Source organism: Haplochromis burtoni, unplaced genomic scaffold (genome assembly GCF_018398535.1).
Source record: "Haplochromis burtoni strain Fernald_Lab_line unplaced genomic scaffold, NCSU_Asbu1 Contig_139, whole genome shotgun sequence".
NCBI classification, from domain to species: domain Eukaryota; kingdom Metazoa; phylum Chordata; class Actinopteri; order Cichliformes; family Cichlidae; genus Haplochromis; species Haplochromis burtoni.
In genome coordinates, this window is record NW_024582500.1 from 463076 (window position 1) to 484121 (window position 21046).

The 21046-nt window shown below is 40.5% G+C and overlaps 2 protein-coding genes across 9 annotated transcripts in view; one reads left to right on the forward strand and one right to left on the reverse strand.

The window, feature by feature from the left end:
* The window catches only part of LOC102314604 (R3H domain-containing protein 1), a 52140-nt gene extending 48158 nt beyond the window's left edge, over nucleotides 1-3982 (reverse strand). The window contains exon 1 of one of the 2 annotated variants that reach the window (XM_014337316.2): nucleotides 3866-3982. The gene's annotated coding sequence lies outside the window, so the exon portion shown is untranslated. Of the gene's footprint in view, nucleotides 1-3676; nucleotides 3787-3865 lie in introns of those variants that run through there. The other variant, XM_042224497.1, reaches the window with a different exon arrangement.
* Nucleotides 3442-21046, forward strand: part of zranb3 (zinc finger, RAN-binding domain containing 3) — a 143815-nt gene continuing 126210 nt past the window's right edge. For 3 of the 7 annotated variants that reach the window (XM_005933917.3, XM_042224494.1, XM_042224495.1), the window contains exons 1-2: nucleotides 4083-4324; nucleotides 5820-6018. In XM_005933917.3, coding sequence (XP_005933979.1) covers nucleotides 5873-6018 — 146 coding nt within the window. In that variant the 5' untranslated portion in view covers nucleotides 4083-4324; nucleotides 5820-5872. Of the gene's footprint in view, nucleotides 3763-4082; nucleotides 4325-4624; nucleotides 4695-5819; nucleotides 11353-21046 lie in introns of those variants that run through there. The other 4 variants (XM_005933920.3, XM_005933919.3, XM_005933923.3 and 1 more) reach the window with 4 other exon arrangements.

The following is a 21046-nucleotide window of genomic DNA, read 5'->3' on the forward strand; positions in this document are numbered from 1 at the left end:
GGAGATAGAGAAAACACAAAGAAAGGTGCTCAGAGGAAAGAGAAAGGAGAGAGAGGCGGCAAACAGGGGAGGAGGAGAAGATAGGAGACAGGAGCGACGGTTCTGCAGCCAGCTAGGTGCTCAAAGAGCAGGTGGAGAGACGATGGGGAGGCACTGGCCGCTGAGAGGCCGAGCTGTTCACTGGGCTACCTTCCCATTCAAGCTGGCACCCTGCTTTTCGCACGAAAAAAAAAAAAAAAATCAAGGCTACAGCTAATCCCACTGACTCAGAGATAGACAACACCTGAATTACCTCCTGTTACTGCAACTGAAAGGAAATGTGCTGCAATAAGACATTTCGTTTAAAAACAACAACAACAACATAATAAATGCATAATTGGTGAATTAGGGGTTCACTGATTGTCACGTTCTGGGCAGATACTGATTTTTTTTCAGTTCTAATATTTAGGTTTCAGATTTATCTTCATATAAAAAAAAAATGATGTGTTTGAAAACCTTTGTCATTGCTTTTTAAAAAAAATTTCACCAGCAGAGAATAGATGATGTACGGTGCAAAGACAAAAAGGGAAAACTACTTGGCAGAAAAGCAAAATAAATAAATAAATAAATAAAAAGTCAATTTCTGTGCCAATACCGATGTATTAACATGACAATACAGCCTATAACCAATATTTTTTCTTTTGAATTGTTTGTTGTTGGAATGTATTTCACGCTCTATGTGTGGGGAAACAAAGATTTTTGTGTAAACTAGGTCTAGTAACTAACCTGTTTAAAAAGCTCTTCGTCTCATCACACAAGTTTTTATCACTTTGCCAGTGCAAAACTGATACTGTACAGTGTAACAGGAGAGTTACATAGTAGAGATGAAGTGTATCAGCTCTCAATTTCACATCAATGTTTAGACAAACAATTTGTCCAATTTTTTGTGTGTTTTTAAACCTGCCCAAAATAGAGGTGACATATCAGTAGCTGGTATCAGTCAAAAGGATACCGATATTCAGGCAATATTAGAGATGCAACATTTTAAGCAAAAATGTAACTCCATATTCATCAAAGACGCCTGCCCCCACCAATCACAAACTGCTTTCAAAGGACAGCACATAATTGTGGCAGACTTGTGACTTGCTAGCTTTACCTGAGGGGTATACTATGAAGTAAGTTTATAGTACGCCCAGCCAGGTTTCCTTTGCGTTAGCTGGCTTGACAAAACCGAAAACCCCTGTGAGAGATAACGGTTATCAAACAGTAGTTATCAAATTTCTTTTACTAAACCGGGCTCTTTGCTTTAGGGTCTGTGACATAAAAAGGGGCGATTCACGCCTCACATGACTATTCTTTGGCACAAAATGATCCCTGCGAGTGCCACCTATTCCAGTTAGGGATGTTATATAACGGTGAAATAGTGATAAAAATATACAAAGAAAATACCAAATTTAACAATTAAATACAATACTGTTGCAAATAAGACAGAAAATTAATGCAGTAGAAAACCATAAATCTTTGGATCTAGAACATAAGAGTTGTGAAGGTAGAATTCATGCTGCGCATGATTACAAATCGCCCTTAAGAGCTTCCATTTTGAGCCTGCCTTTCATAACTTATGAGGGGTTAACAGGAAAAACAATTAGGGCCTCCTCCATCTGCTTTGTTTATTTTATTAAGTAAAGAAAGTTCTTCTGTCCTCTGTACATGCAAAGAAGAGGGGATGCTAATAGCTGCATGGTGAATATAATCTACTTCATGAGACACTTTCATCACTAAGTGACTGACAGGCTGTCAAAGACACGGGAAGTCACAAACAGGTCCTATGCGCAGCCGAAGTCTAGACTGCCATAATGTGATTGTTTTTGTCCTTTCAGTCACTCAGACTTTTAGGAGCAAACACAGTGGGCGGAAAAGTTCCTGCTGTCACTTAGCAACCAACAGCAGGCTGCGACAAACGATCCGATCCAATCCTGCCTCATAATTGTACCATTCGTTATGCCAGGTCTCTGAAGAATTTATTATTGTGCTTTCTTAATCCCATGAAAAGGTCACCAATTGAACAAACAATTTATGGATCGAGGGGATGAAATATTTAATGGCTCAAGCCAAATATTATAGGAATGAGAGGTTTTTTTCCACCTTCCCTGGAAGGCGATGAATTATTTAGTCATCGGGGCCACATCTTTGGTGAAAGCTATTACACGGCAACCTCAACCTCAATATCGGATAATGTCATCAGCTCCGAATATGGCCTAAACCTGCGTAATGAATGGTCAACAGAGCAGTGGGCTGCTGTGGCCTGAGCAGCCGGCGGGTGAAACTGTTTTGGCAAACAATTATTAGCATTTATTTTAAGCCTCGGAGGGGAACGCAGGCAGTCATAAGAGAGAATCTGAGCGGTGATCTTAATGTGTGCACTCACCAAGCCGGTAAAAACGTCTTAAATCTATCGCTCTAGCACAGCAAAAACCAACTGAAAGATCTCCAAATCAATTATGGTAATAATTCAGCATAAGGGAATGTTAATGTGATACAATATGGAGCACGTTGCTGCACAGCACAACATCTCCACTCTGGGAAACAGCAGCCGCGGGGACTGAACCAGCATCCACTCTCTGCCCACCAGGCTCCACTGGTACTGTAATGAAAATGATACTATCATGACGCTCAGCCTCATTGGTGGCAACTTGGAGGCTTTTATGGCCATTTCTGTCTCTTTAAGTCAATGAAGCGATAACTGTGTGCATCTGAATTATTATGGTTATAGCTTACTTATTAAGCAACTACCAAACTGGGTTATTGGATGTCTGATTGGTTGCCTTTTACAAGTTCAAATCAGGATGTACTGTCCTCTTACAAGAATAATAGAGCTTTACTAAACTGCTTTACTTCAGTGCGTTCATTCATTATCATTAGTCATATTCAGACTTCTGAGTGAATTTGAATCAAGAGTTACACTACCAAATTACATGAATGAACTCTTATTTGAATACAAAATCAACCTTTTGAGATCCTTTTGGTTAGACTCCAAGGTTATCTCTAGCTAAACCGCTCAACCATATGTGTAATTCACTAATAATAACGGGAGTTGTTTTTCTCTGCTCCCAGCCTATAAACCAAGACACGAGTCAAAGCACAGAGGAAGGTTGGAAGAATCAATTCAAAACAAACGCATTTACTCTGCTAATTGATTACTCTGATTTAATCAGATTCAGCCAAACAATCAGTTTTGCAACATCGACTTTGTCACAACGAGCTCCATTACAAACCTGGTAATTTAATGTTACTTTTGTATCGGCAAACCTACAAACCCCAGACAGAATGAAACGTTTTGCTCTGGTAAAAAAAATTATTGGGACTAAAATTCGGCCAACGAAATATCCAGCCAAGCAGTTCAACAATTCAATTAAAGCTTAATTTATTCAACTGGTTAACAGCGTCAGTCAACCACCCATTGCGGCAGATTACTAGGACAGACACAGTCGAAGCAGGCCTAAAAGTTATTGAATAATACCCTGTAATTTAACAACGGCTGTTTGGTTTTGTGGACGAACGCCGAATTGAAGTGTGTCTGCTTACAGTTCAGATGTGGTTTCTGGTTACGAGGTGTGTGCTTTAGCCGAGGAGCACGGGAGCAAACGGAGCTACATTTGGCATTGAATCCTGTCGGGGCTAAGCTAACGACTCTTACCTGGCACCGTGACTTGCTAACGCTTGAGAACGGCCAAACACCGGCGACCTGAGCGTTCTCACTCCAGCAAAGAGAGGTGCTTACTGGTAACTAGTCCGTGTTGCATGATTACAACTACCCACTTAACATTATTTGTCGCAAACCAGTAAATGCAGGACAGGATACTGCAAATATCTTACGTTGCCTTACCGCTTCGGTTTACAATCGGTGAACAGGCGCTGTTGTCTCCACCGAGGGTGAAGTAGCTAGTGTTTGTGGCAGAGTGAAGAGGCAGCGTCCAGCAGCAGGCTGACTGCGTCAGCTCCTCACGCTCGACACGCAGGGTGTTGAAAATATGTCACGTTTAGTGGTGGTTGTTGTTGTTGTTTTAATTAACTTGTGCCAGGAATCAGACAAGCAGTTTCTCAGACAGTTTCGTCATTTTCCTTCACACATCCCCAAACAAATATGTGTTTTTCACACCGTCAGTCGAGTTGCGATTTAATTAAATAAGTGCTAGGAAGTTACACGGGATAGTCACCGGTACGTAAGTGTAGCGGATGCCGGGTGATATAAACCGAGTGTACCTTGAATTTGCCGCGAAACCATCCTGGCCTTTTAGTTCAGTCTGCTGTTTTATTGCTTCGCGTCATTGCGCACTATCACTAGGTAGGAGAAACCTTACATATATAAATCAACCGAAAATACCGTTCATGTATTCATTTAATTCTTTTTGTATTGTTTTGTTTTTTTGCTAACACTTCTGCCATGTGACCAAATTTCTCTTGAGTTCATTACAGGATAGCAATAAATGGGTGCTTGTGCAAGAAGCATGTGGTTATATGTGAACACGGTAAACATAAAAGCTTAATAACAATATCTAGTTACAGAATAGCTAGAAAGCAGCAGAGCAGCGAGGAGTGTAACTAATGTAACTAATTAGGTGGTGCTTTTATTTCTATAGGCAGTATCACAACTTCCTGTGTCTTCTACTGGCTCTAGCTAAGGATGCTACAGACTCGCTGAAGTTTTTAACGGGGTTAGTGCTGTACGCTAATGCTGCGTTTTGGTGCCGATACGATACCAAGTAAATACTTGGCCAATATTGCTGATACCTATACTAATACCTTTAACCTATAAAGGCAGCTTATGTAGGGGAGCAGTATGTCATGATTTATGAGCTGAATCATCCTCAATTTGCCAAATTCTGAGCACATTTTAATAACCACTACAGGATTCTGATTGATTCTGTTGTTTACATGTGCTATAGGCTGTAAAAATACATGTAACACACAAAACGGTTAACACATTTTTCATTGATTTATTTATAATTTATTATAATTATTATGATTTATTAACACAATTCAGTGGGCTACATACTGGACTTGGGAACAAAGTACCGATCTGATCGCGCTATTGATCCAATACTGATACCCGCATTGGCATTGAAGCTATCAGTACTTGGATGGATCTGCCCACCGGTACATGGAGTGTTTGGCTGCTACTTTGGCAGGCCTCAGCCCCTAACTTGTCTTTTTGTTTGATATGTCTTCCAGGCCTGTTTCCAGAGTATTCTTTCTTTCTTTTTTTAATATTTGCACAAAAGAATCTGAATATTTGGCCCAAAATACCCTCATGGTATGAAATGAAAAGTTTTTTCACTTTTCATTTGCACACTCAGTTGCCCAGTGGTCATTCCTTTCATGTGATACCAACCAGCTACATACCAATAGACATGAATGATAGACTTTCGTTCTGCTCTTAAGCGCAGGTAGTGCCAACTTTCTGTGCTTAGTAGTTCTTCTTAGCCACAGTCATAGTTTTGTTGGGTCGCTGGTGTGCCTGTCTCGGTGGCTGTGATTACATATGGCAGCAGACACTTCCAGGACTGACCCGAATGATGAGGCAACACAGAGGAGGTGTTGTTGTGTTGTGACTGGAGGTGGCTGAGATAGGCAACTTTTACTATCACCGTGCTTCATCATCCAGCATTTAATAATGATATTCCTGTCAATGCTACCAAGACTGCAGGGGAAAGTTACTCACCATTACTACAAAATCAGCAGTCAGAGTGCTAAACTAAATCTGTTGTGCAATAGATGCTAATCCATGTACATTTTGGTTTAACAATTATTTTTGTTTTTTGTTTTTTTTTGTCCTCCAGATTCAAATTGGAGCCAACTGAGCAAGTACTGAGAAACTGATGAGGACTTGCTAATGGAAATGGATGATAATGGCCTACAGGCCTCTTGCTGTGATACAAGATGGTCGGAGCAACTGTCAGGCCTTCCTCACAAGCTCCTGCACCGCCTGATGCCTTTCCAAAGGGAGGGAGTGGAGTTTGCTTTATCGAGGAGCGGACGGTGAGTGGTGACACCCCCGGCAACAGTCCAGTCATTTTAAAATGAAATTTACATCTTGCAAATCAATAATAGCTACTAAAGATAGTCGTCAATGAATGTAGACCTACAGAGAACAGAGGAGTACCGCTCTGTTTTCGACATTACACTCCACCTCTGCAAGTATTGATTTGATTTCTGTGAAGATGTTTTCAAGTCAGATGTGTTGTGTAAGCATATGGGAGGAGACTAGCTGCACCTTAAAGGGGACAGTGGTCGACAGTAGTAGATCAAACATGCTAGTTCTCTTGGATTTTAATGCACTGAATCTACACCGATTAGCTGATTTTCTTTTTCTTCGTTATAATCATAAACTGTACACTATGTCTAGTGCCTGGTCAGTTCATGTGATATTCTTTCAGCTTTCTTCATTATGTAACAATTTCAAAATTCATAAAATGTTCTTTTTAGAAAAGACTCACTGTTACAAAGGACAGCACAGTTACTCCTCCTCAGTGCACAAAAATAAACTGTAATGTGTTTATTTAGTGCCCAGCCTGCTAGGCCAGGTCAATTTATTGTGTCTAGGTGGATTGCTGCAACACAGATAAGCATCAATTTCATTAGTTATCCAGAATATTTTGACATGTAGATGTGCTTTTTTTCATCCCTTGGCTAAAGATCTGTCTTTGGACGCCTCCACAGCCAGACATATTTTATCAATTAACTCTGTTGAGCACCAGCAGAGGAAGTGTAAAGCGTATATGCATGAGTTCTATGACTCACACGACTATTTTCAACTGCATGTTGCGAAAGAAAATGAAAAATGTTGCTTGTGGGATATTTTTATATGCTTCAAACTGAACAAAGAAAAACATGTACTGAGGTATCGGTAGAGCAGGTCATCTATCTTTCTATCTCTATCTCATTGGAAGGTTCATGGTTTGAACTCTGGCTGCTACAGTCTGCATGTCACAGTATCGTTGGGCAAGACACTGAACCGCTAGTTGCTCCTCGGTGTTGGAATAAAAGCACTTAGGAATGTGTGAATGTGAGTGAATGGGTGTTACCAAACCAGTCCATTACCAAGTAGTTCCAATCCAAGCCTGGTTTCATCAAACTTAGATGAAAGGGTTGGCCACCTGGAAATTAGGATCTACTCCCATTTGGTCCATTTTTACCTAAACTGAGATGTCAAAATGTTATTCCTGTTTTGTTTTTGTTTGTTTTTTTTACTTTTCGCTGCTTGTCATACTTCAAACTTCTGGGCTTTAAGCTGCATCCACACTTGAAATGATTCAGAGTGAGCTGCCGACCTGAGGCTACGGGATGTAAATATCATTCTGCAGCTAAGGGCAAAATAACTGCTGATAATGTGAAGGGAGCAATTTCCTGGCAAGCAAGTGAAACGGCTACCAATGAGGAATCCTATTGAATGACATATGACCTGGTATTAAGTACTTTAGAGTGTTTACTTTGGCAAATAAAGACAGCTATGGTCAGTCTTGAGATTACTGGTAATTTACATGATTCTACGTTGGCTTTCGAAGCATCACACGTTATTGAACTTGAACATTTTTACCTTCTTAACAGTGGATTTACATGAACTTTGGGATTTATTTTGAATGCAAACTAAGTAAATAAATGTAAAAAATAAGGTTGATGCAGTGGAAGGCACAGGGCCGTCCGGTCGAGCACTAAGCCAAGACTTGGGGGCGTTTTTGACAGTGAAGGTGTCTCTTAAGAAACCTGCACATGAAGGTCCCAACATGGTAGCCCGTAGATGCTATGCAGAGCTTTACTGACCACGTGTTGTAGCTATGGGGCAATGTGAAAAATACATGGAATAAACTGTGATGCGGGGTACTTGTGTTTGTATTGGTTTTGTTGTTGGATCCTAAAACTTGTCCCCTTGACCACCTAGAAGACAGAAGTCATACAAAGACTTTCCTTACATTAGTCCTAAAACATGTAGTCATGGCCAGGGCAATGGCGTGCAAGGCTGACTTTTACTTTCTCTAGATAAACCATGCTGACCGCTGTTATCATGGCCCAGTCTGAACTACACAGTGATTGAATCTGTGCTTTTAGTGTGGGGCAAAAGAGCACCTCAGTAAAGGAGAGAAGTGGGGTGGATTTACAACAACGCACAAAACAAGAAAACACATCATTACTAAAGAAATAAAGAATAATAATTGTTTTTAATCTCAATTTCATTTTGTTTTATTCATTACTCGAATCCAAACTGGTGATGGAAAATAAAATTTGATTTATTGCTCAGACCTCAGCAGTGGGATTATAAGAACAACAATAACAACAATGTACAGCGTGTGCAGTTATACCTGTGCACTTCCCCAAGGCCGAGGCAGCAGTTAAGAAATGGTGTGTTTTACTGCTTATGAGTTCAACTTATCATTTGTAAAAAGGCACAAACAGAAGTTTTATTTGGCCTCTTTTAAGAGACCTTGTAGAGTTTCTGGGCATGTGTAGGGCTGCGGAGTAATCTTTTTAAGAGTGTGAAATCGGTGAGTTTTTGTCAATATGTGATGTGCATGCACACACAGGAAGAAAATGTGGCACTCCTGTGATGGTATGGCTTATGTATATGCAAGATCTGGCTTTAAGGATAGTCAGTGGTCTTGGCGTTAAATGTGAATAAGCTTCCCCTGAATATCCATAAGTCCTGCAAGGTAATGCTAATCGAGTGCATAAAGTTGATTATCTTTTGCACAACATTCAGTCTGTGATGCTGTGCTGGAAGATAAGCTCCTAGCACTTCAAAGGTTCTGTTTGTCATTGGTGCTTTGATTTTTCACTTCCTGATGATGATGATGATGGCGATGATGATGATGGGGATGTTCATTTGAGCATACAGAGAAGCTCTGCAGTATAACACATCTTCCACTATAGCATCAGTGTGTGATTTAGTCAAATAGGATGGTATCTTTGCACCGATAATTTCCCTAATGGAGTTTTAAAGTAGACGGTTCAGCTCCACTTTAGTGCAGTGAGAACGGAGATTTCTTACCACGCTACAAAATGTAAAAAGTATGTCAAGAAGAATATATTCTAAATCCAGATGTTCAGAAGACTGTAAGACTGTAGCTATGAAAATGGGTATCCACAAAAAGCTTCTGAGTTGCCCCCAACTGTTTGTATGCATGGAGCATTAACTGTAGGAACCGACCGGGACTTGCCCGTTTCCTCCTCCCTGACCAGTCGATATACATGTGGGTTCTCGGGAAGGTCAGCGCAGGAGGAGCCAATCTGAGGGGCTCTGCTTTGATGCAGCGCGGCCATATTGATTCAGGAACACTGGGAGGCAGTGCTTTGTTACACGATGGGTCAGGAGTCAATTGGCTCTCACTGCACCGTGCGGACAGCTACCTCAGTCAGTGTGGCGGGAAGAGCAGCGCAGGCACCGTTTCTCTCTGGAGACTAGCACAAATGGTATTAGCAGAAGAGACTACAGGTAGCGGGAGGTTGTAATTTTTTTGTGATTAAGATCATTTTCATTACTTAACACATATAACAGGCATGTCAGGTTTGGTGTGGTGGTAATAAATATTAAACAAAAATATGAATATAAAATTGGCAAATCTGCTTTTGAGTCTTTGAGTAATCTTTTTAAACAATAAAATTGGAACTCCATTTAGATTCTGTTTGTGTCTACACTTTTTTCACATGAATGTAATGCATGCCAAGAAAGGAGACATTAACACTTTTTAAAATTAAATATTAAGATATACTGAAAAAAACTCTGTATTTGATTGGCATAATTATTTGTATCATATTTCCACACTAAACTCAGATAAGAAAATATCAACTGCTGTATATAGAAAATCCTAACTTGAAACAGATTGGAGCTGATGTAGGATAAACTCTCCATATCTGGTAAATATTAGGACAGAGCTGCAGGTATTTGCCAAAGTCTAATACCATCAGTTGATTATTAAAAGCTTGGCTTCCAGCAATAGTTTGGTTTTTGGGTTTTTTTAACAGGGTTTTTTAACAGATGTATTCCAAGCCAGTCAGCACGCCACACCGTTTTGGATTTTTTTGAGGAATGAAAGTAATAGCCACAGATTTAACAGACGCAGCTGTTGAGCTTTATTCACATAAAGTTAACATGATTTTTTTTTTGTTGTTATGTGTATTTAAAGTTAAAAGCAGAAATAATCAACCAGAAAATGTGCCTGAGCCTTGATGTTCAGTTACTTTAGGTAGTAAGCTACGCTACGTGGACAAAACTGTTCGAACACACTACATTTGTATAAAATCATGCATCCAGCCACACAGTCTGCCTTTACGTACAGTTTTGAAAGCATGCATTGCATGTGTAATGTACCAGTACCTTTGTCTATTTAGTGTAGTTAGCTGGTTCCTACTGTGTTTTTTAGTTGTTAGTTTTTTTTGGCTAGCTAATGAAGCTAAGCTAAAGCTTATAAAGCTGATCTAAAACTGTGTTTGTTTGACTGTTTGGCTTCCATGAATGGACCTTTATTTTGGAGATTCTCCATCACTGCATGACACTGGGTCTAACTATTAGTGTTTTTCTTTTTTAAAACGCTAATGAAAATGCCTATTATGCTTTTTTATGATGGCTAGCTAGCTGAATGCTTGTTTGTTGTTGTTTTTTTTTAAATTTCTTTTTAAGTGCAGATTATTGCTTTTAGATATTGAGTACATGGAGAAATGCAAATTTTAATGGGCTTGGTCCATCTTGTTACGGTTCTCAGTTACGGACATGCTATATTTGCAACAGTAGACATCAAAAGAGGCTAAGAGGTTAAAATCTTACTTTGAGAGCATAGACAGAGACCACAAGCTAAAATGCAATTGCTATTGGCAGAAACCTTGATCATTCTCTCCTTATTAGAGCCACCCTGCTGTTCTTCATTTCTTCATTCAGTTTCCTTGGAAAGAGACTGAAATGAATACTAATATTCAACTGAATATCACAGTGAAAAAGGCGGAAATAATATTTCTACCTACTAACATGAATAGACCAGAATGCAATAATGCAGCAGCTGACTTGCTAGATCTTTAGGAAGGGGTATAACAGTTCTGGTAAATGTAGGAAATCACTACCTGAAATGCAACTAGACAAGGCAGGCTGACAGACGAAGAATAAATGGCAACCCTTCATTATAAAATACCTCCTGAAATGCACTGAACATCATAGATTGATGTTGGATGTCTAACAGCGTAGGAGGATACGTGGGCGGATTTTTCCTTTAAATCTCATAGTCATTGTCTCTTTTCACATCCAGAGCATCAAGAGTACCGAAGCAAAACATCAAATGTTGTTGCAATTCAAATACTTATGGAGTCGGCTGTATCGGCCTGTGTAGGAGGGTGAGTGAATTTTATGGAGCTAGATGGGGGATAATGTGGGAAAGTTGCGGTACCGTATGACAATAAAAACCCATGAGATGTGGTTGATTGTATTGTTTAGAAAGTTGGGCAGAAGTTTGCCATTTAAGTGCTGACATTTGTATAGACTCGGCTATTTTAAAGAAGCGTACACGTAAAATGCTGCTCTGAGGGGGCCAGGTAGTGAAAAAAACAACAGCATTAATTTGAGTTAAAGTGCATCCATTAAGACCTCCTGGTCGCTTTCATTAAGGTGATGAAAGGTGTTGACCGTAGCTTGAAACCAGCCATGTGCTGCAGTCTAACCTGCTCTAATTTGTCCTAAATATTATTGTAAGGAACTGCCTCTGCTTTTATTGAATAAGAAATGCTGTGCTGATGCCAGAGGAGGTCAATGCTGTATTCTTTCTCCCTGTAATGGCCCACATATAGAGTTTTGTTCTCTGAATAAATGTAGGTGCATGAGTTTAAACCATATTTACAGAACCGTAATAACTATTCCTAATATAAAGACTGTACACAGAGTGCTTTCATAAAATCATTTGGGCTAATGAGGCTTGGTGCTCGATGGATATCATTCATAGAGAGCATTTCTCTGAAACTTTAAACCCCACAACTAAATCAGCAACAGTGTATTTTATCTTATTTGAATCTACTTATTAAGAGTTTATTTTTTAGAAACTTGACTTAATAACTACACTATTTTCATCAAACACCTACCTAAACACAACCTCCCATTCAGGCCCTTTCACAGGCTCTTTGATACTTTCATTTGGACATTTTGTTTGGCACAAAGAAATAGATTTATACAGTAAGTCTGTGCCACTGGTACGCTGTAACTGCAAAACCTTTCTGCATCATCCTAGAAATGAAACTTCAGTTAACTCTGACATCGATGTCGTCAGGTGCCATTGTTTCCTCAGCACACCAGCATAAGAATAAATGCTGGTAATGGCGTCGGCCACTTATGTAGGCTGCGTAGTATTCAAATATCTAATCAGCCTGGTAACATGTTGACATGGTAGAGAATTTGTTGAAGTTCAAACCCAGCATCAGAATAGGGAAGAAAGGTCATTTAAATGTCTTTGAATGTAGAATGGCAGTTTTTCAGATGATGACAAAATGTTTTACTAGGGTTTCTGTAGAATGGTCTGAAGGAGAGGAAAAACCCAGTGAGCACCAATTCCCCAGGTGAAAAACACTTGTTGATGTCAGGGGTCAGTGTAAACCAGCCACAGGGGATACAAGCTAGTGTACTCCTAGTGTTGGTCCCAAGCCCAGATAAATGGAGAGAGTTGTGTCAGGAAGGGCATTCGGGGTTAAGGCTTTGCCAAATCAAACATACAGGTGATAAAGAATCAGATCTGTATGTTGGAACAGTCTGGGCCCAGGTTAAAAATAACTGCCTCCACTGCTACTATTGGCTGAAGAGGGGGAAGGTGTGTTAGGAGGCAGCAAGAGAGCAGTCGGATAACTCAGGTTGAGTGGTTTGGGGATAAAGTCAGAGATGGTTTGGACATGTGCAGTGAATCCATCCTTTGTTGTAGTGCTGGTTCAGGTGGTGGTGTAGGGGATATTTTCTTGGTGCACTTTGGGCCCATTGAAAACAACTGACATGCTTAAGTGACACCGCCTACCCGAGAATTGTTGGTGACCATGTCCATCCCTTTACAACCACATAACCCTTTTCCACTAGTACCTTCTTGGGTTGGCATGGCTCAACCTGGTTTTTAGGCTTTTCCATTAGGAGGAAGTACCTGGTACTTTTAAGGTACCTAGGATTCCATCTGAGGTGATCTGAAAATGTGACGTCAACAGACTGCATGCCATAATTGGGTAGTCAGTGCCGTCACTCAATGAGTCATGGGAGCATCTGCTTTGCAAATATCGGCACTGCCACTTTTGAAACCTGTCAACAAGGGAAATGGCTACACAAAAAACAACACCATAGTCCCCAAGTCTGAGAGAAAGTCATACACTGAGCAGCAGGCATACCGTCGTTTCGACATCCTGCTTTGTTGTAGCGTAATGGAAAACGACCGCTATTGGTGTATCCATAATGGCTGCTTCCAGGTGCCACGTCACAAAGCTCAGATCATTTCGAACTGCTTTGTCGAACATGATGATAAGTTCATTGTACTCAAATGGCCTCCACAATTACCAAATCTCAATTCAGCAATGGATTTGAAGGAAAAGGAGACTTGCATCAAATATGTGCAGCTGACAAATCTGCAGCAGCTGTGTGATCATGTGACCATGGGCCAGGATCTCTGAGGAATGCTTCCAGTAACTTAAATATATACCGCAAAGAATTGAGGCTGCTCTGGAGGCAAAGGAAAGTCCAGACCGCTACTGCTACTAGCAAGGGCAGCAAATGACAACAAATTTCTTCCTGTTCAAAGGGAGTTTTTCATTCCCACTGTCACCAAATGCTTGCTCATAGTGGGTTGTCTGATAGAGGAGGTTTTCTCTGTATTATTGTAGGGTCTTTAATTTACAGTATAAAGCACCTTGAGGTAGCTGCTGATGTGATTTAGTGTTACATAAATAAAACTGAATAAAAAAGTTTCAAAGTTTAAAGTAGCGCTGCAGCAGTTCCTTTGTCATTCAGACAGGCATGGTGACGCAGCAAAGCAAACATCATTTAAACATCACAACCTTTTGTCACCTGAATGCCTTCACAGTTCATCATACTTACTTTTGTTTTCTAGTATGGATCAAGCTTTGCATTTGCCATAATATGACGCAGCAATTTATTAATTAGACTGTTTTTTGACACGTCTTAGCAGTAATCTAAAGGGAGTGACTGGGTCTTGTATCTCCCTTATAAATAAAAAACTAGTTTTCATATTTGCTTCCTAAGGTGCTCTAAATTCCATTTCTTCCTAATAAGGCATGAAATTTGCTATAATTTTTTTTATCAATATAATAGGATAGATTTTGTTTTGTGAAAGCAGCAGGGGATGCATTTCATTAAACAGCATGAAAAATTTCACCCACCATTAGTAACCTGTCGCCTTAATAGGTAACTTTCTATTGTTTGGACCGTATCCATCCAGGATGTAAAGAGGTTTTTATAGAAACAAAGTACGGAGGTGGCACATCGTAAATAAATGTTCCAGCCTGCTGGGTTCAATTTGTGTATTTGAGAAAATACTTTTATTTTTTTTGAGAAACACTTAACACATTGAAACATAAACAATACGTTCACTTAATCATTTGATAACGTTTTAAGAATAAATGCGTTGTTATGGCCAAACTTACAGTGCATTCATATACTTTATGTAATGTAATAGACTCAGGAGAAGAAAAAGATTATGATTAAACATAACAAAAAAAAAATGAAGTTCATAATGTAAGAGCACGCCTACACCTACAGACCATAAAAGGAACATATTATATTTAATGTGTGGCAAGAGACTGGCAGTTGCAAAGTGCAAAGTTATAAAATCGAGTACATCTTAATAAAAGTTAATGAAATTAAGTTGCACAGATTCACCTGTGACCATGTTCACCAAGTTTGAATATGTCCATAGTTTAACTTTCAAACCCAAAAGCAGCATCTGTCTTCACATGACCTGATATCAGTTTGTGAACATCATTCAGCTGTGATATTTTGTCCTGAAATGAAGAGAATGTAAATGTGTGGCAAAAGCTAGCATTGGCCATAGCACATATGTAAACATTAAAGAGTCAGCAGATGAAAGTTGGCTAACTTTAGCTAGCAGTTATGAAATCAAGTCTTTTATTTATAGCGTGCGTTTAAAAGCAACAGCTGCTCTAACCAAAGGGATTTACAGTGAGATTAGACACATGTGATTTAAAACACTATAAATAAGGAGAAAGGTGTTTATTGAAATGAGCACAATATACAGAGTCAGGAACGGCTCCATGATGATCATTAGGAGACTGAGGAGAAGAACAGAGGTTTAAAAAACATCAAGAGAGTGAAAAGTCTAATTGCGGACCCCAAACTGTTCAACAGTTTAGGGCCGAGGAATGAAAATGCTCCATCCAGTTTGGTCCTGGCGACAGCTCGTGTCGTGTTTTAAAAGCAAAGACAAAACTGCCAGTACAGCACAGCCATGGGCTCGCTTCTTGGTAGCAGCAAGAAAGTTTGGCTGCTGCGTTTTTGAACAACTTCAGGCTAAAAATGGCCGACTGACTATACTTTTGATGACGGTAATTGTTCAAGTTATCTGAAATGGAAAATGCCAGTACTGATAACTGAGCTGATTTGTTTATGGCATTTTAAACCTGAATCATGGATGAAACTAAGATTTCTTTCATCACTCAATAAAAATAAAAGAGGACCGAGGTCATTTGATTGCGGTGGTGGGGGTGACTGCCCGGCCAAAGGTCAGACCCTCACTTTGAGTCTGGTTAGCAGAAGGAGGCTTTTTCTGCCGTGCAGGATTCTTACATCCTCAATAATAAGAATGTAGCAGCAAAACCTCTGGACATCCTGAAATGAGCAACCTTTCAATTTCAACAAGAAAATCATGTTATTTCTTCTCAAATGCTGCACAGTATTCTTTCAGTCCTTGCTGTTTTTATATGATGAACAGAAACTATTATCTGTAATCAGAGCTCCTGAAGAACGGCATCTTTAGAGGTCATTGCTGTTTTAAATGTGATTATTTTTCTGTCTGCTGCTTCTTCCTTTCTTTCTGGAAGTGGCTGAAAACAGAATATAAAAACCATAGTTCAGCAGAGGTGTAGTGATATTAAAAATCTACAATAAAAACAGCAAAACATTATGATTACTTTGGGAAACACTAGCTTTGTTTTTTTGTAATTAGATTTTTCTCCCTTGTGGGGAAAGAAGAGAACTAAAAGGGCTTTCTGACAGTTTTTTGTGAGCACAAAAAAGCCAGGAGCAAAAGCTGAACATTTCTTTGTTTAACTAAGGTTTATAATATCCTTTTTCAAGGCATAGATGCTATCAAAACATGTGAGAACCTGCTTCAACATTTCCTGCTTTGTTTTGATTCACACTATAGAGCAAGACTGCACTATGAGCCCGTAACTGTGTGCGCAATCAGAGTGAGCCCATTCTGAAGCACCCTTTAAGTCAGCCTTTTATCCAGCGTCTAACCTCGTGAGCAGTTTACTCCACTGACCAGAGAGCAGCACAGGTCCAGTCCTCAGAAGAGAGCCTTAACGGAGCTTTGGAAGATTGGGGTTACACGCCGAGCCCGCACCGTGCTTCACCGCGCAGAGGTCAAAGTCATCAAATCATCACTGCCAGCTTGGGAGGCGCCGGAGCCCGTTTCCTGACACTTTGGGGCTTGTGGGTTTCAGAGATAACATTAGAAAGGTGCTGTGACGGAGAGCGTGCCGTCGTCAGGCAACAGCACTGCAGCATGCTCGCAGTCTCAAACCGTCAAGACGACACTCAGGTTATTTAAAGGAGGATGATTAATGTGTTGAGAAATGGCAAGCACCTGCCCCAGCTGCACTCCCTCTCCTGTGTGTGTGTGTGTGTGTGTGTGTGTGTGTGTGTGTGTGTGTGTGTGTGTGTGTGTGTGTGGGCGGCTGGATGCGCGAGCACATATACTGTATCTATATATGTGTTCGCTTCTTTTTGTTCGTGTCTGTGTGTCTGGTGTGTATTTTTGCATGTCTATTGTGTGCATTTTTCACAGACGCTTGGTGTGACACTGTGTGTGTGTGTGTGCATTGCGCTGACTGGGCCGGTGTGCTGGCAATTAGAAAAACCACCAGTGGCAAGGTGCACATTAATCATGTTCCTCAGCTGAAAGAGAGAAATGGGGCGGAGATGGGGAGAGGAAGAGAGGGAGGAGGAGAAAGAATAATGAGAGACGGTGTCTGAGGCATTCAGAGCCGCTCCGTCGCACTGTTTGCTCTGACATGATGTTGGAAGCATTTATGAATAGGCAAGGTCACGACAATGGGCCCAAACCCACTGGGCAGGGAGAACCAGAGGTTGATCTAGTTGCACTTTTTCCACAGCGACAACTTGAGCCAAGGACTGTGTCGCGCTCTCATTGTACCTTACAATGTGCGGCATGAATGGAAGACTAGATAGTAAGCAGGGCTGCACAGTTATGATCAACGTGATTATCACAATTATTTGTCACTATTATTCTTTACACTGTGATGGCCTGAGTGCATCTCCTAAAAGTCTTTCTTACTGACTATTTTCCCAAAGCCTTCATTACTCGCTGTGTTTTAGCGGAGATGCGTTCTGGTGATTGCGTTGGTGATTTCGGCGCGTGTTTGTGAGCTGGATGGGTGCGCTGACGTGCGCTGGCTCGCTTTTATGGCTCTGTGAGTCGTTGGACAATTAATGTTGGCAGTCATCGCTTTTCTTGGCCTTCACACACGAATCATCAGTTTGTGGTGTGTTTTCAGTCAGTTGAGTAAGTCTGCAGAACTCATTGCATGTGATTTCTTCTCGGTTAACATCGTTTGTCCTAAATGCAAAATACTTCCAGAAAAAGTTGTCACAATACCTGAATTTAAACTAGGAAATACTCAGTACTCTATACCATTTTCAGCAGCATTTTTTCTTTGACACAAATTTGAAACTTGACAAACTAATAAATGCTGTCGACAGAGTTGTCAAAGGCTATGCAATCTTTTAGTACACCTAGACTGGACTACTGTAACGCACTGTGTACTAGAGTTAGTCATCTCTAGCTTACTTATAATTCAAAGAGCCTTAGTAAGATAATTGACTGGGACAAAAAAGAGAGCTCACATTACTCCAGCATTGACAGCCTTGCATCGGCTTCCCGTGCATTACAGGATCGAGCATAAAGCAGCGCTGTTTGTGTTTAAAGCAGGGGTGGGCAATCTCAGTCCACGAGGGCCGGTGTCCCTGCAGGTTTTAGATCTCACCTTGGGTCAACACACCTGAATCACATGATTAGTTCGTTACCAGGCCTCTGGAGAACTTCAGGACATGTTGAGGAGCTAATTTAGCAATTTAAATCAGCTGTGTTGGTTTAAGGACACATCTAAAACCTGCAGGGACACCGGCCCTCGTGGACTGAGATTGCCCACCCCTGGTTTAAAGCCTTAAATGGTCTTGTGTTACACTCCCTGGAGATCGTTGAAGTCTGCTTCCCCATCACTCTTCCCCACCAGGTGGTCAAAGCTTATTTCAAAAGAGAGTCGTGCCTAGGGATGGGTACCGGTGTCCGGTGCCATGATGGCACCGGTTCTGACATAAACGGTAGTAACCAGACCGAAAAGCAGCGCACATTTCGGTGCTTTATTTCGGTGCTTTTTTTTCCTGAGCTGTGATACACTTCTAGCCAATCATTTTACGTTTCTGAGGATAGTAGGCGGGCCCAGGTACGTACGTTCTGTTAGAGCAGAGCTACAGATTAAAAATGTCCAAGGCGAAGCGGTCAAAAGTCTGGCTGTACTTCACAGCAAAATATGCAAACTCAGCAGCCTGCAACAAGTGCTTTAAGCTGATACTGTGATACTGTCAAAGGAGGTAACACCAAGAATCCGATTAAACAGCTGGCGACGCATAGCGTTTTTTTTAAAAGCCGAGAAATGCGCCGTATTTGATAGCTTGCTGCGAGACCTCACACTGTGCACGTCGGGTGGGTTGCCAGTTATCGGACCCGGAGCAACATCCCCCAAAAACCCGAAGAGTACAGTCCTGGCCCCTAGCCCTGCCAGTGTAGCAGAAATGATGAGGATGATGATGCAGCAGCAGCCGTTCTTCTCTGCATGAGTAGCTTCATGTTGTTCGTGTGTAATTTACGTTGAGTAGGCTAACCACGTTATTACATTAATGCACGTAAGGTGAACTAGCAAACACCATCATAGCTACATGCGGCTGTCCTCTTGTTTGATGGCAGATACTCCCTTCACCCTGGCCAAAAAGGCTAAAATGACCAAAGAAAAAGTGGAAAACAGTTAAACATGAGAGGGTTTAAGTTTGTGTTTTTTCCATTGTTTAAGCACTGCTTCCAGCCAAGAGTGATGCCATATATGCCACATAGCTGCAGAAAAGGCTAACATTGTTATCTTTTTACAAAAAAACAGCTGAACATGAGAGGTTTTTGGACAAAGTTTGTGTTCTCCATTCTTTAAGCACCGGCACCGTTTCAAAAGTACCGATTTGGCACCGGTATCGGATAAAACCTAAACGATACCCATCCCTAGTCGTGCCTTTGCTGGTGTTGCACCAAGACTCTGGGATGACCTCCCAAGTGACCTCAGACAAACCTCAGCTGCGACTTTCTTTACGACCTTTTTTTTTGCTGATCTCTGCAATAGGTTGTTTCTTTGATATTTATGTATGTAATGTGAATGTGTGTCATTTGAATTTTAGGATTTTACAAATGTCCTAAATAAATAAAATCTACTTACTAACTCTTCAACTCATTATTTTTTCCATTTAGTCATCAGAATTGATGTGACAGTAAATATCAACTAATCCCAGCTAACCACATCAGGGGTAATAATGACCGATTACAGGTATTTGGCAGATATATCTGTTAATCCATAACATAGTTCGGTTGCTAAACAATGTCATATGAGAGAGCCACGTTAGGTGAGCGTTCATAGGTTCAGTCATGGCTCATCTCCCCCTCCATAAAAAGCTTGGATTTCAGATGTAAACAACATTAGGACCCTAATGATAAGCAACCAGTAAATCAGCTATTTTTGATTGATAATTAAATGATTAATTCATTGTCATAGCAGCTGCCCATTTTCCGTAGACTGACTAATGGGATTAATTGATTATTTTTTTCAGCTCTTGTTAGTCATAATGCTGCATTCTCCCCGAGAATGTACCGAGCCAAAAGCTCTTCCATGATGGTAGTGTAACACTCATGTTTGGAAAAGAAGTATTCTTTTTTTAAATGCATTTAAATGTTAATGGTTACATTTTAAAGCTTTCCTCTTACATTGCACTTATTTTCACGCACACTGTGTGAGTACTACACTGTAAAGTAGATGGCAAAAATATAGGAATGAATCACGTATTTGTGCTACAGTAATAATGTGCCCGTATTCGTCGGGGACTTTGCCATATATTGTTGGGGGCGGGTGTATACCAACATTTTTACCAAAAAATACTGATCTGATGGCTTCTATTATTTATATACTTACAGTATAGAGCTTGCTTCTTCTCCTTTGGGGTATGCTCCATGACTCATTTTCCTCTTCAAGTCAACTCTTCAACCAATCAGAATTCTACTTACGTGTATCGTCATATCCGTTGGCTTTTTGAAGGACTGTTGGTTGAATTCCCACAGTCCCTGTCCCCGCATAGCCAAAGAGTTAGACAAACAGGCACCAATGTGGGACCATAAATCCCAAATAACACTACTCAATAGAAATAAAAATGCTCAAGTTCTCCCCAATGAATTGACCTGAATTAAATTTGTTGCTGCCTACGAGACAGAGAGTGGAACACCGGCTTCTACAGCAGTCAGCGAGGGTTTTTTTTGTTGTTTTTAGGAACTGAATGAACCCAAATACATAAACATTGTGGTCTGCAAAGGTACTCTGCTGCATTAGATGCAGTATCTCAAACTCAACAGAAACAACAACATAAATATTGAATAGCAAGAAGTCCTGCAGACGTACATTAGTAGTTTTAGTTTTGTTGTATGTCCAGAAATCCTTGCTGTTGGTTTATGTTAACTTTTACTTTGTGTACATGACCCACAAAAGT